At 34.5% G+C, this 15,724-nt stretch overlaps 2 protein-coding genes across 3 annotated transcripts in view; one reads left to right on the forward strand and one right to left on the reverse strand.

Moving 5' to 3' along the window:
* The window catches only part of HAF01 (HAC13 protein (HAC13)), a 28,286-nt gene extending 17,065 nt beyond the window's left edge, over positions 1-11,221 (forward strand). Inside the window, exons 16-21 of the mRNA XM_018119381.2 lie at positions 1,737-2,223; positions 4,070-4,278; positions 4,421-4,537; positions 6,188-6,244; positions 6,329-7,459; positions 10,105-11,221. Coding sequence (XP_017974870.1) covers positions 1,737-2,223; positions 4,070-4,278; positions 4,421-4,537; positions 6,188-6,244; positions 6,329-7,459; positions 10,105-10,467 — 2,364 coding nt within the window. The 3' untranslated portion in view covers positions 10,468-11,221. The remainder of the gene's footprint in view (positions 1-1,736; positions 2,224-4,069; positions 4,279-4,420; positions 4,538-6,187; positions 6,245-6,328; positions 7,460-10,104) is intronic.
* A 1,155-nt stretch (positions 11,222-12,376) lies between these two features.
* LOC18602387 (uncharacterized) lies at positions 12,377-13,487 on the reverse strand. 2 transcript variants are annotated; one of them, XM_088805720.1, is made up of 3 exons: positions 13,377-13,487; positions 13,189-13,275; positions 12,377-13,107 (listed from the first exon to the last, which is right to left on the reverse strand). In XM_088805720.1, the coding sequence occupies exons 2-3, from the start codon at positions 13,195-13,197 to the stop codon at positions 12,526-12,528; spliced, it is 591 nt and encodes a 196-aa protein (XP_088661846.1). In that variant the 5' UTR covers positions 13,198-13,275; positions 13,377-13,487; the 3' UTR covers positions 12,377-12,525. The 2 variants fall into 2 exon arrangements, with proteins under 2 accessions (XP_088661846.1, XP_007033799.2); XM_007033737.3 differs by having other exon boundaries at positions 13,189-13,478.
* Between the last annotated feature and the right edge of the window lie 2,237 nt (positions 13,488-15,724).

Raw genomic sequence — 15,724 nt, forward strand, 5'->3', positions numbered from 1 at the left:
AGTGACTGTGGCTAATAAGATGAGCATTTTATGTTTAATGTGTGGGTGTATAGAGAAAAGTAGGATGAGGAATAAGTATACAAGGGAAAAGGCGGGTGTATTGCGGACTAAATGAGGGAAACACATTTAAAGTGCTTTGGACATGTAAAGAGCTGACCTACAAGCGCCTCCATGAAAATATGTGATTTACCATCTGTGAGCATGTTTAGAGAAAACGCAGAATGAACAGTAGTGTAACTCTAATATGATACCCAATCTTCTCCTGCAATCTTTTGCCAAGTTTTTTTTTCTCGTTTGGTTAAGAGTCGTTTAAATGTTGTGTTTGAATCAAGCTGCCCCTAAATTTGACATACCTACTTTAAGTTGAACAGAACTGATAAAATTCACTGGCAAATTCAACCATAAAGATTGCAAAACATAAAGTTGAACAGGAAATTACGTGACATTTGAGCCACTGATTTGTATCTGTGCAAATTGAGGTGTGTAGATTTCCTGGTAAATTTGAGATCTAGGCAGAGAGAGAGAGAGAGAGGGCTCATGAAGAAGAGAGAAATGAAACAGCGGAACAAGCAGAGATGAGAAAGAGAGGAATAAGGAGGAAACAAAGAGATTTTTTAGCACAATGGAGCCATAAGGGTAGCTATGAGTGCGAAACTTATTACTTTGCATTAGAGGAAAGGGCTTGAAGTGATTTGAAATTGAAACAGACAAAAAGGAGATCTTGAAGATGGAAGGGGAACAAAAAACAATGGAAAGATCCACAATGGATGGTGGAGCTACAACAAAGAAAGAAAGGAATAGGGGGTGCAAGAATCGTAAAATACAATCTTTTAATCAAGGAAATATTGTTTGCAGGGAAATAATGCTTAAAACACGCTGTTTCTAGATACATTAGTTTTTATTAAGTGTAATTTTACTATTTAGTCTAATATATTTGTAATTAGCATTTAACTAATTATTTATTTACTAGGTACTTAAGTTGTGTGTTTTGTCACACCAGTTATTAGTTGTTGTGGTCTGTGTCATCACCTCTCATTGAAACTTGACAGATTTCATTTCAAAGTGGTTAAATTGTATGGTTTATTGACTTCGGATCTCTTGACTGGAAAAAACTAAATTAATAAGACTGCGGTGGCTAAAACATAAAATTCATGAAATAGGGTAGATTTTGGAGGTTTTTGGCCAATTTTAGTTAAAATTTAGTGATAATGTGGTCAAATCACAAAAGAACTTTCTAAAATTGATTGAATATGTGTAATAAGTTCCAGCTAGTCAACATTTCTGAATTTTTCATTGAAATTATTCTATTACATGGTTCCTAAAATAAGTACATTGAGAAAAATTAAATCATTAAGAATCAAACATTTCATTTGCATTGAATTTCAATGGTTTGTCATTTAGGTGCATTTAAAGAAAAATTATCTTCAATTTTCTAGAAATCATGTAGGAAGGAACTGATTTGCATGTTTTCTTTAGAGCCCAATAGAGCCTAACAGTTTAAGTCTTCTACTTCTGGTGTTATGAGGGTACTGTCATATAGTATAGTAACCAAATTCTGTTTGCAGTTCTTGCAGAAATGGTGTAAATGTTTTATCAATAATTTGGTTCTAAGTTTTTCTATCATTCAAAGCAGAATAAATTTATAGAAAGTGGTCATACTGTTGCCCTTTTTTCACATAATATTAGAACCTGATGTATATTATTTGGTTCATATCTGCTCTTTTTTTTCTTTCCAGGTTCTTTTGAAGTTCAATGTTCCTGATGAAGTGATTGCAAAACAAACTAGGTGGCATCGTATTGCTATGATACGCAAGCTCTCAAGTGAGCAAGCTGCATCAGGAGTCAAGGTTGATCCGACAACTATCAGCAAATATGCACGGGGCCAACGAATGTCCTTTCTCCAGTTGCAACAGCAGACCAGAGAAAAATGTCAGGAAATATGGGATCGACAAGTTCAGTCTCTTTCAGCTGTTGATGGTGAAGAAAATGAAAGTGACTCTGAGGCAAATAGTGATCTTGATTCCTTTGCTGGTGACCTTGAAAATTTGCTTGACGCAGAGGAATTTGAAGAAGGGGAAGAGGTTAACAATGATAACAAGATTGACAAAGTGGACGGTGTTAAGGGGCTCAAGATGAGAAGGCGCCCCTCTAAAGCTCAGGCAGAAGAGGAAATTGAAGATGAAGCTGCTGAAGCTGCTGAATTATGTCGTTTACTCATGGATGGTATGAATTATTTCATTCTAACGTGTTTCTTCTTGTTACTTTTGGTGACCAAAAAAACTTAGTGTTAGGAAGGTCAATAAGTTTCCTTTGTTTTGTGAAAAAAGCTTCCTGGAGAATATTCTCTGGATTCCCAGTATCTAGTGCTGCAGAAAAATATTTGTGGTTGCCCTAAAGTAACTTGAATTTTTTAAAATAACTTCTTCCTTTGCAACGATTGACCCATGTGTTTCATAGGAGTAAATTTTTTTGCCAAAATGAGTTCAAGCCTGCAATTACCACGGCAAGGGATGTGAGTTTTCCAGCTGTTGCCCCCTCCCTGTCTGTCCCTATTAGCTACTGTTTCATTTGATTTGGTTGTCGGTCATCAGTGACCATTAGCTGCCTTCATCGCTTGTCACTTATCAGTTTGGTGACTACCATCATGCTGGTGGCTGCTGCTGAGAACAATTTGTTTTTTTCTTTTGCGGGGGGAAGGGGTTTCGACTTCTGAGAACAGTTGGTCATTCCTTTTTTTGGTGAACCACTGTCATGTTGGTGACTACTTCTTACAACTATTACTCATTCCTTTATTTTGATAACTGATCCATGATCACTGATATTCTTGACCATCTTTCTAGTACAACATAAAATATCTGAAGGTTGTACTTTTTCTTCTATGGAAAAGAAACTAACTTATATTCTTTGAAAGTGTTTTCTAAAAGAAAAAAAATGTCGTGGGTCCTGTGTAAAGATCTTCCACAAGGCAAACAGAAGTATATGTTTAAACATTTTCTATTCTCCTTATATTTAAATTTGAAATTGCTTGAAATTTATATCTGGAGTTAACAAAAATATCTCAAGAATTGTGTGCTTCTGTGTGCTTTGTGCATGTGTGTGTATTGAAATGCAAAAATGAAGTACTTTTGATATAATCCTCAGTAGTTATAGTTCTTTGCTTTCTTTTTCATTTCAATTACTCAAATCATCATTCTTGTCTATTTTTATGCCAAGTCAAGCATTTCATCTGGTCATGTTTATTTCTACGCATGTCTAAGCAGAAGTTTCCTAGAAGCCTGCCAATTGGTGGAAGAAGATTATTACTTAATTGTTGGCATGATGATTTGAATAATTAAGCTCTGAGTAAATATCATTTATGGATATATTCTTATCATTATTATAAATGTCATATGAAACTATTGACCAATTGATAAATCATCACTAATCCAATTTTGTAGTTAAATATCTTATGTACTGCAATATTATTTTTCCTTTTGTAATCTTCCAGAACAAGGCATGTGATATTTAAACATAGGAATGCTGTATACGATATATTAGATTTGCTAAATTGTTAAAACTCATAATGTAAATTATTCCGTCATTGTTGTATTTTTTTTTTTTATATTGTTTCAAATTTGTTCTTTCTCTACATGATTGTAGTTTTTGGTCATTTCAAGGTCTTGTGTCACTACTATATATAAAAGTATTAATAAATTGTAACTAGTTCTGGGAAGGCTCAGGTATTTTGGAATGTCCATGTGCTGGACATTTTTATAATTTGTAAAATGGATGGAATTCTTTGTTCAGATTGAACTTTTTCCCGTGGCTTCCCTAAATTTTTACAATATTTGTGGATTTTGAATATTTTCAGCATACTTCCAGTGAAATTTAATTTTTTTTTTAAATATATACCTCCAAATCCATGAAATTCATTTAACATTTCTTGCTCATCTGTTAATATTACGTTTGCACAATCTCTACTGTGAATGAGGAAATTTATTAGTGGGTTTTGGTTGTAATCATCTACATATTCTGTTGGGAGAATAATTATTTATGATTTATGTAATTGACCAGCTGCTCTTCTTGTTAGATGATGATGAGCAAAAGAAGAAAAAGAAGAAGAAAAACAAAGCTGTTGCTGGAGATGTTGGGTTGAGTTTTGGCTTACAATCACGTATCAGCAGTGAGAATGTACAACGTGTTAAGAAAGCAAGCACGATTTCCAAGCAAATCGTTGGTGCTACTCAACCTAATGGGTCATATACTACGAACGAAAACATTGTTAAGGATCCAAAGGATGTAAGACAAGTTACCTTAATCATGTGGATTAGTCATATGACCTATTTTGACAGATTCTGTCTAGTCTTTGCTCTTTAGGCAACTTTTGCCTGTGTCCAAGGTGCATGAGGGTGTTAGTGACTGAGGTATGCTTTGGTGGCAGATTGAAAGTAGAATGTTTAAAGGAAACTTGTCTGGAAAGGTGAAAGGAATGAAAAAGAATGGTATGTCAAGCACAGGTCCACTGACAAAAGTCAAAATATTGGGAGACAATGTTAAGGTAAGTGAGCTCTTCTCTTCTTTCTCTCTCTCGTTTAATGGAAAGACAAGTGAGCAAGTTGGTTTTGGACTACGTAGTATTTTCTGTAGATGTTGTATGAGCATTCTATTTGATTTTCTTTGAATCTATATTTCAATGGGCAGAAAGTTCTTCAAACATTTCATCTTCTTATGCTTATGTTGGTCAAATATTAGAGATATGGATGTAGAACAGAGATATTTTTTTTAGTTTGTTTTCCAAGGATCCATTTTACTTGTTGCTTATGCTACTTGTTTTTTGCTTTCACAAGCAAAGAGGGTAAATTGTGTTTGGATCTAAAAATGAAAAGCATATATAAAGAATTAGAAAATGGAAAGTTCTTAATTCTATGGATAACAAAAGCATTGATTGTTCTTCTTAATGAGCCATTATGTTTAAATTGGATTTTTAGACATTTGCTCCTTTTTTTAACCAAATATGATGTTACTTGAGCAAATAGCAAAATGCAAGTGGAGAAAAGTGACATTTAGATGTAGTTTTAGTGATTACTCATTACTGATTAGCCTCCTATGTGAGAATATTTGAGAAGTACCATAGTAGGAGTTGTTCATACAAATTCATGATGAACAAATGCCTTACTTACAATTCAACTATTAACAGATAGCCTGTTTATGCTGTTGATCTTATTAATGCTCCGGCTTGTACATGATGAGGTTAACTAAGAAAGCACGTTCTTGCTCAAACTGAATTCAAGGTCCAAACACTGAGCAGTTCTTGCACAACAATATTCATTTATTTATGCATATCTCTTATCACATATCTCTTATCACATGATACCTGTCAGCCCCTCTATCCATTGGGAGTAAATCTCATTGGTTCCATATATGATATGAATTCCATATTTTATAACTGCAAGGTTTGAGAATTCTTTAGGGAGAACTTGTATGCCTTCACATCCTGCTTTTAAAGCAGGAATAAAATGTGAATAAACAGCAGAGAGAGATTTTATGGATCTAAATTGGGTTCTATATTTTACTGCAAACAGTGGTGTTCAGCTTTGAATTGATTTATGCTGTATGTTGTGACATCCACATGCATAAACTGACACCTATGTAGTTGTATGTATGTTTTTGAATGTTTTCTACTAATTCTTTCTCTGTTTCCTATTTGGTGTCTTTTTCCCAAAATTTTTTCTATACCACGTTACGTATTCATATTTAAAAAGTAAATCACTAACTTGTGGCTATTGCCCTTCACCAAGATTTTATCTTAAATGTCTTGTCTTTTGTTTGGAAAAAGGGATGCTGAAACATGTGATGTGTAAAATATGTTAATCTATTTTCTTCATCCTTGTCAGAGGGAATCTGGGCACTTTGTTTTGGCATGTTGGATGTGCATAAAATAATTGAAAGAAATTTAGACAAACGAACTTCAGGTTACATTGACATTATTTTCTCCTTGCATTTTGAAATTTCTACAGCATCCTATAATTATATCCAGCATTGTCAGCATTGCCATGTTTTCCTTTTGATTTGTTTGAGCTGTTTTGCAACTTTTAACAGTTTCTATCCTGTATTACCAAGTTTTTCCTATGAAGATTATCAAACTTTTGTTTGAGACATCTTGTCTTTTTTTCTAAAACCCTTCACTTACTCTCCTGTCTTAAACCAGCTGTTCAAGGAGAAGAAATCATCAAGAGAGACGTTTGTCTGTGGAGCTTGTGGTCAGGTGTGCAACTTATTAAGTTAGTTTGAAGCTTTGTTCTTGATTTTTCAGGACTAGATAATCAATTGTCACCTTTTTATGGACCAGCTTGGACACATGAGGACCAACAAGAACTGCCCCAAGTATGGAGAAGATCCAGAGTTACAGGTTGATGCTGCTGATTTCGAAAAACCTTCAGGAAAATCAACTTCGCTGGAACCCTCTGGTCTGTCCCAGTTGAAAACTATGAAAAAGAAGCTCATACCTAAAAGTGCGACAAAGATAGCTGTTGTAGAAGCTTCTGAGGGTGAAAAATCTAGTTCAAATGCAAAAGCTTTCCCATTGAAGTTCAAATGCTCTACTGATAGGCCTTCTGATAAACTTGCTTCTGGAGCCACACAAAGTTCTGACTATCAAGTTACTTCTGATCCAGAAAGTGGAATCAAGTCTGTTGCGAAGGTTAGTAAAATAATTATTTCCAACAGAGCAAAGCCTGATGAAATGCAGGTTGAGTCTCAGAAGCTGCCTTTCGTCATACGTCATCAAATGGATAATGATAGAGGGCAAGCTGAATCTCATAAGAGATCTATTGTTATACGGCCACCAACAAATATGGAGAGGGACCAAGTTGAACCTCATAAACCCTCTGTTGTCATACGCCCACCTGCAGATAAAGATAGAGAGCAACCTCACAAGAAAATTATAATCAAGCGACCAAAGGAGATTATTGATCTGGATCAGATTTGTCAGGAGGGAGGCACTTATCCTGAGTACAGGAAAACAAAAAAAATAGTTGAATTGTCAAGCTTTGAGAAGCATGGGAAGCAGGAAAGCTTGCGATTAACAGAGCAAACAGCAAGGCGCAAAGCCAAAGAGGAGAAAGGATGGTGGGAAGAGGAACAGAAGAGGAGAAATATGGAGATGCTAAGAGAAGAAAGGGCAAGGAAGCTTTATGAGGAAAAACTGAGAGCACTGGAAGAGCGAGAAAGATTTGCTGAGATCACAAGATACACAGAAGACATTCGGAGAGAGAGGGAGGAAGAAGAACGCCAGAAAGCGAAGAAGAAAAAGAAGAAGAAAAAAGCTGACATAAAAGACGATTATTTAGAAGACTACAGGACAAGAAGAAATGACAGAAGAACGCTGGAAAGAGACCGAGGTGCAAAAAGGAAACCGGTTGAGTTAGGACGATATGGTGCAGAGTATGTCCCTCCAACAAAGCGACGCAGAGGGGGAGAGGTAATTACTTTTTCCGTATTGCTTTCTCTGGTCCTGGTTTGCCTTTGCTTTTATTTTTCTCTTTTATGAGTATGATGGTATGCATATCCAATCTACTAGTATCACATTAAAATTGGAGAATAGGTTCAGATCTTGATCCTGAGGGATTATAATTAACGAATTACAGAGTGAAGCTTTGTTCTTTAAGGTTGCTGTTTGTTAGTTGCTTGAGATTACAATGCGATGATTAATAATTTCATATTCTTGTTTTTTTGTGGCCTTGTTTTAATAATAATTTTTAGAAGGTACTTGATCAATTGTAATTGTGAAATTTTACTTTTCAGCTTTCTTATTTCACATAGAATATTAGAGTTTGAGGAGCTCAATTGGCTGATTAATGATAATATATAATCTATATAACTTACATTTAAAGATGAGTCTTGTAGACTCAATCTTTAGGCACCTGTTTCTTTTTTTTTGTTTTTTTGTTTTTTTCCAGTTGGAACTTTTTTTATGTTAGTATTATGAACCACCCAAAGTTCCTTTTTTCTTTCTCTTTTTTCTATTCATGTTCCTTTTTACTTTTAAATGAAATGGTTTTTTGGTCTTTTAATATGTCAAAACTACTTGTTTTTTGCGTAAAAAAAAAAAGCACATGTTAATTTTGTTTTCTTGTTTTAATAGATACTTACTGTTTGTCTTATGAAATTCAACACTACCTCTTTGACCGGAAATCCAAACATGTATAATTTGTTATTTATTATTATTATTGTTATTATTATTATTTTCATTTTCACCACTACAATATGATTTTCAATGTATGAAAAGTATGCAACAAAAAGATAAATTCAATTAAAGTTTAAAATCTCTTTAATGTTTATTATCTAGTTTATATAAATATTATTAATTACTATTAAAAGTGGTAATATGATATTATAGCATCCTTAAGTTTTTCGTTTGATATACAGGTACTAGGTGATCATTTAAGCAATTAATTTTTAAAAGTATATTAGACTGTAAACTTTTGAGTTGTGAATAATATCTTTATAACTGCAATGATATATATATGATCTAAGCCCAAAAAATTATGATTATCCATATATTTATATGTTCGAATGTACTTTTAAATTGTATTATTGTCAATAAAACATAAATTCAAATATTTGATTTGAAAAGTAAAACTTATGAATTGTGATAATAGGTTTGTGAGCTTAATTCTACTGATCCATAATAAGTATAATAGTTGATAGATGGGTTACTGGGTGTGAGTCTAAAATTACTATGCAAATTCATTTCTGTGTTTGAATGGACACTAAATATAGTGACAGTTGCTGATTAACATCAAATCTTTAACATAGAAGAAGAAAGAGATTATAAAATGATTTTACTTATACAATTTCATTAAATTTTCATTACGTAATCTTAAATTTTCTAATACTTTTAATTTTTTTTTTGTAAAACTAATGTTCAATATTTCATATCTATAAACAGTTAGTTGTTGAATGTTATAATATGTGGCCTACGCTCCACTGTATGTGCCAGGAATAAACTAGGGCTGCCAGCCGCAAGTTGAACAGCCCCTTCCCCACTTTCCTTCTCACGTTCCTCCTCCCTCACCCTCTCTCTCAGTGCTTCATCTTCTTTCTTTCTTTGACAGAAACCATAGCAAGACACTTTAAAAATTGACAGATAATTGAAACCCAACCCCAATGGCCCAAAACACATAAACACACCAACTCATTCAAAAATAACCCATATTAACCTACAACCAACATACTCCAATTTTTTTCTTCACACATGTCAAACCAGAAAAGATACCAAATTTCAAGCAATTAACCCATTAAAATTGCCAAATGTCTATCAATTGATCCTCATGGATTAAATTTAATAGCAGGTATAGATTAATCAAAATCAAAATTACACATAAGTAATTGAACTTTACATTCTTCATTTTATACTTTTCTTTCTCTTCTCTCTCTCTTTCTCTGTTTTTTTTTCCTGTATTTCTTAGTTCCTGAGGAAATGTTTCCCAAAAGACCAAACCTGATTTCATTGACTGCTGTGGTGCCTGAGTTTGGGTGTAACATAAATGGATGGGATGGCATCATACATCTAGGGATCATGGTTTATGCTTTCAAGAGCAGGTCTAGGCTAAAGTCCTGACTTAGGGAAGGGCAAAATATAATCAAACTAGACTGTCTAAATTATAGCTTGCATTTATTTTTGGGATCAACTTGTCACCAGAACCTTACTTTTGTGTATTCAAAGCAATTAATTATTTTGCTGCAATTTGTGTGAATTTTCTATATCTTTCTTATGTTTGTAACAAGATAACAAGTATAGCTGCCCTATGATGCCCTGGCTGCATGCTTGCATGTTCTTAGTGGTAGATTGACACCCTTTCAGACTTGACATTCTGGTGAGATGTGTCCTGAGAAAGCTTTTCATTTATTTGAGAGGGTTAGCAAAAAGAAAAATTAGGAACTGAAAAAACTGGACCATAGGAAGGAAGAAGATAATGGAATGCGAAAAACTAAATAATTCTTGCCAAGGTTTGATGCACTTACACATTTTTAGTGGGATTAGTAAATTTCCATACGCCTTCTCTATAACTATTAATTCATGAAGTTCCTGCTTTATGTATTCTTCAATTGATTTCCCTGCAGGTTGGTTTGTCCAATGTCTTAGAGCGGATTGCAGAAACACTTAGGGATAATACCGAGTTGTCCTATCTGTTTCTAAAGCCAGTGTCCAAGAAGGAGGCTCCTGACTACCTGGATATCATAAAGCGCCCAATGGATTTGTCCACCATAAGGGACAAGGTTAGGAGGATGGAATACAAAGATCGAGAGGAATTTAGACATGATGTGTGGCAGATTGCCTATAATGCTCACATCTACAATGATGGTCGCAATCCAGGCATTCCTCCTCTTGCTGATCAGCTTTTGGAGCTTTGTGACTACTTGATGGATGAGTATCATCAGAGCTTGTGTGAAGCTGAAGCTGGAATAGAAGCTAGGGATACTTAATTAGCTGACAGATTACAATTTTTTGTTTATCTGAATGCCACAATTTCTTTGAGCAGCTTCTTCTCTAGGTTTGGGGGGTTTCCAGGGTTTGATTTCATAAGGGGATGTCTCTTTGAAAAAGAACTACAGTGGCTTGCCTGTTCTTTCTGTATATGGTAATAGAGCTCTGTGTATATGTATGCAAAAGCACAAGTACTTTTGAGTCCGTTCGGGCATCAAAAGAAACTAGGTCAAGTAGGATTGTTGTGGCTGAAAGAGATGGTGATAAGCAAGGTGAGTAGCCAGTAAATGATGGTTTGAATTACGTGGTAAAGCTTGTAGACCATTTCCCTGTTGAGAGCATAGGCCATTTGGGAGTAATTCTTTAGTACATTCCCTCAAAATGGAAGAACCCAAGGCAATGAACCAGAAGAGCTTCATCCTGACATTATGTTGGCCAAGGGAAGAAGCATTCCCATTAAAAATAAAGATCCCAGGCAATCCTTCTGACGAGCTTTATCTTGGCATTTCTGAAGCTTGTGTGTGCAAAGTAAGTTGATGTGAATGCTCCGGCTGTCCAGAGAGGTTAGGCTGGGTTTCAGGTTTTGTTGTTTTAGTTTTTAATAAATTATGAGGGAGAGAGAGAGAGGGAGGGAGATGAGGCCGATGTAAAGAATTTTGACACACAAATTAACAACTGTCTGTACCATATGTATCTGTACGTCTACTGTATTTTTGTAGATAATCACAATCAAATTGAGTTTAATCCTTTGTACGATGGAAAATATAGAGACAAAAAGGGAAGTTATTATAATAATCAAAAAAACCATGAAGCTAAAGATAATCAAGCATTTTTGTAATATATCAACTACACAAGCTTAACATGATAGTTTCCGTATACTGTCTTTCAATTTAGTTATAATACAAATACTACAAAACTAGTAATATATACGAGCAGTTCGTATACTGTCTTTTCTTTTTTATTTTTCATAAATGGCTACAAAATAAAAATAAATAGTAAAAATAATATTATAAGACATTTAAAATAAATTAAAAGCTAAAATGCAGTACCAACTATAACATAGTTAATTTATATAAGAATAGAATTATGCGTTCTTCTAAAATGTATGCAAATGTAAATTGGTGAAGAAGCAAGGCGTATGTTTGAAATATACAAACAAATTACATATTAGAATATGGTGAGTCATCAAGTGAATATTATATTTGAGTACGTAGACAGTTTAAATATAACTTCTTTTGTCGATATCTGCTAAAATAATTGGAGAAGAAAGAAGTAGAAAATTTGGAGTGAAACTTCTGAGTGATGATGGATTGGCATATGTTTTTGCTTAAATAGGATAAACTGTGGCATCAGCAAGTGATCCATGGATTAATGTAGTTAAGATTCCCCCCGACGTGTGTCACTCCTCCCTTCATTCATTTACTTGAACGTGTCCTATTTGGTGTAACTACATGTCTCTCTCTCTCTCTCTCTCTCTCTCTCACACACACACACACACAGACGTATAGTAGCTTATGTTTGGAATATCCCCTCCTTCATGGTTGGGAGCACAGAGAAGCAGAAAATGGTATAGAACTAATTAAATGATGTCGCTATGTATCCCCCTCTTTTGTGGTTAACAAAGAGTGAGAATTACATGCTCATTAAGGTTGTGCATTTTGGCTTTTCTTATTGATGATGCCGCCAATTTGTTTCTACAATTGTGTAATTTAGCGTCTAATGCAGTACGTAGGGAGAATATTTTAATTAATCATAACTAATTTCAAGTTGGAATCTTAAAATGGTGGAGGAAAATTTATGAACTTTCTTGTTCTTAATCCAAATTATGTAAGAAAATCCCAAAAATAGGCGAAAAGAAGTAACAAATCCATAGATCCAAGAAGGTTTTTAGTTCAAACATTTGACATCAAGAGCATTAAACTAGTAGTAAGACTTTTATTTAATGTGAAGAGCAAAATTCAATTCAACTTGGATTGAATGAGAATTGCTCCTTATCGCTCTTTTAATTATTCTGCTAAGCTAAAGCTAGCATGACGTAGCTGTACGAATCTTCTCGCTTAGACGGACGAATTTAAGCCACCTAGCTCCGCATCATCCTCGTTGCCATCACGATTATCATCCGCAACGCTAACAGCTGACCCGAATTCAACGTTGACATCCAGGAAATAAAGCATGAAAACAAGGACAAAGCAGCACAAAATCATAGGAATGGGTCCAAAGATCCACAGAAAAAGAGGCAAAGAGAAGTAGAAGCCACGGAGTCCTAGAGACCAGAAATAGCTGCCTCTGTTCACAGTCGTTGCCACATACTCAGCCGTGAGGTTGCGGTGATGCTGATCGGAGTACATCTTTTTGAAAGGGATGTTGATGAGGATGCTGGCATGGCTGTAGTATCTTATGGACTGCACGTTGAGCAAGAATACCGCCATGAAGCAAACCAATATTGAAAAATACTTGATTGAGAAAGCTTGTTCGCTTCTGTCACCAAAATCAAGCCACATGGATTTGTCGCGACCAGTGTTCGACATCAAGAGTGCAATGAGAGAGCTTAACATGATTGCCGTCGATGCCAATACCGTCGAAGCCATGATGTTGTTTCTTAGTGTCTGCACCGCAAGAACTCCATTCTTCCCCACATCCTGCCATTGCATGACATAATATATTATGAAGAGAAAAGAAAAGACAAAGAAAAGGATTGAAAATATAGGTACAGGACGAACCTCCATCATGGAATGAACCCAGAAACGGCGGCTAATGGCATTGACACCAATTATAGTCTTGGTGGGGTGTTTGATGATTCGATGGAGCTGCCAAATATGGTAAGCTACCATCGTTAGGATCCCTAATGGAACCAATATGCAATCAAGATATTTCATCTCCATTGACATTTAATCACCTTCGCTCTTACCTTTTTCTTCCGAAGTAAGAAACTAAGAAAGATGACGAAGATGGGGATGATTATTTGATGAAGAAGATCACTTCCCACTTTGCTGTCTGTTGTTTGAGGCTAAAGAGCACGAGCCCGAGTAATTTACGCAAAAATGGATCCTATATAAAAGTTCCTACTCAGTGGAAGCAAATTTGCTAAGGATTCTGTCTTCAAGTGAAGTTGAATGACGTCCATCTCACAAACTTTTAGATATTTTAAAAAATAATGTCCTTCTCCTAAATTATTCTAGATTTTTATTTATGGAGCAGAGCCTATACTTTTAAGGTTTAACTCATTAGTAATTTACAATTTAGTTAAATAGAGATAAGAGAACTATTAAGAAAACTAGCATTTGTCAAAATGCTTACATATGAATATTATAATTTTTACTTTTTGTTTCCTATAAATGGCTAACGGAACTACATTTGAATGGCAAAAAGTAAAATAACATTTTTGATAAATATATGAATTTTAAAGTCAAAAGTCTCGTACATGTTTGAATTTCATTCATTCGCTTTCAAAAGTTAGGTCCCTTTTAATATTTGTTGCTTTAGAATTTACCTTATGGTTGGTGTAATGACTCTCACCTACGGTTGTTACCGAGTACAAGTTATGTAGGCTAGCTCACATGACTCGGCAAACCTTCTAAATATTTTTATCTTACCTTGTAATTTCTTTTCCTTTATATCATCCATCGCATTAACAATGATACGTGCCAATGTAGCGATTTTTAATACTTCATCACCATAGGATTCCATAAAAGAAAATACCAAGTATTTACACAACACGTTTTATAAAACATAACATCAAATTTAATTAAATAATACCTAAGGGCCTTAACCCAAAATAGTTTTAAAAATACAACATCTCTTATAAACAGTAGACAACTCGACATCTAGTTAGCGGAGTGACACAAGGGTAAGGCTAGGAGACACCAATTACCTACGTAGCGAATTAAAGTCCTCTCATCACGATTGCTCCCCACAATTTACTTATCTGCGATATCAACTAGTTGGGGTGAGCCTTTCATACTTAATGAGTGGACAGGAAAGGAAACAAGCATTAAGGTAGAGCTTTTAACAAAAGCATAATAACAATAATAATAATAATAATAATAATAATAATAAATGTATGACGAGATAAACTATGCACATAATTAATAGATTATCTGCAAATCAATAGAAAATGCTTAAATTTAAATCTCAAAATTTTTAATTACTTTTGCAGAGTAAAAATCTCATGCTCGATAAAATAGATTAACCATGGAAATTATGAATAATGTAATTTCTCGAATGTCATGTAAACTAATAAATGAAAGCCATGGTTTTCTCAAACAAATATAATAGTAATGCCATAATCAATTAACAAAATGTATCAAATAGAGTATCCTCGAGTAGGTCTAATGTAGCCTCGTTGGCTCTCTCTTTGATATCAATAGCATTAACACCTATTTGTGGGAACTCCCCACACCATCCAATATAAGTCAAGACTTCAGGTCCCCCTTTACCTACTCGTGGGAACTTCCCAGGCCACCAAATATTAGTCGGGACTTCAGGTCCCCCTTTACCTGCTCGTGGGAAGTCCTTATGTTACCGAATATGAGTCGAGGTTTTAGGTCTCCCTTTACTTACTCGTGGGAACTACCCACACCACCGAATATGAGTCGGGGCTTCAGGTCTTCCTTTATTATTAATTATCAATCATCAATAATCACTACTTTGTGCACAAAGACCACACAAATCTGGTGTGGTAACAAGAACTATACTCGTAAGGTTTACCCAAGAAAATAAACCAATGGAATTTCAATTGCATATAATGAATTCAATCATAAGCTCAAAAGACGTGTATGCATGTTTAAATCATGAATGCCGTGAGCGACATATAAACAAGTTCATCATAAAATCAATGAACATTAAAATAGCAAGTTCGTTTACGAAAATCAATGAGCATGGCATGGTTAAAATATTTCACTTAAGCATTATGAAAATTGTCACCAAGGCAGATTAGAAAACTCATTAACGACCACTCTAAGGCCTTTATACAAGAGTGTAATACATACAATTTTGAATGCTTCAAAATAGAGTATAAAATTTCATCATGTTTCACAAGCTTGTTTCCCATTTTGTTAACAGCTTAATAGTTTTGATATGCCCACAAAGACAACATGTATAGAACAAGCTTAATAATCATTCTTAATCACTAACAGCTCATGCAACCCAATTGCAATCCAAATATAAACATCGAAACTCAATATAATTGAATAATATCTAAACAGTGGGCATATCTAGTATATTTAATATATCATATTCACCATTCAATAAATACTT

The sequence above is a fragment of the Theobroma cacao genome, chromosome 4 (assembly GCF_053813885.1).
Source record: "Theobroma cacao isolate CCN51 chromosome 4, ASM5381388v1, whole genome shotgun sequence".
NCBI classification, from domain to species: Eukaryota; Viridiplantae; Streptophyta; class Magnoliopsida; order Malvales; family Malvaceae; genus Theobroma; species Theobroma cacao.

What these genes read in the sequence shown, in the direction of transcription:
- LOC18602387 (XM_007033737.3), bottom strand. Translation starts at nt 13,356, where the DNA reads ATGTCAATGGAGATGAAATATCTTGATTGCATATTGGTTCCATTAGGG. An exon ending in GGGTTCATTCCATGATGGAG is followed by an intron (nt 13,108 to 13,188) that starts GTTCGTCCTGTA and finishes ATGCAATGGCAG; the next exon opens with GATGTGGGGAAGAATGGAGT.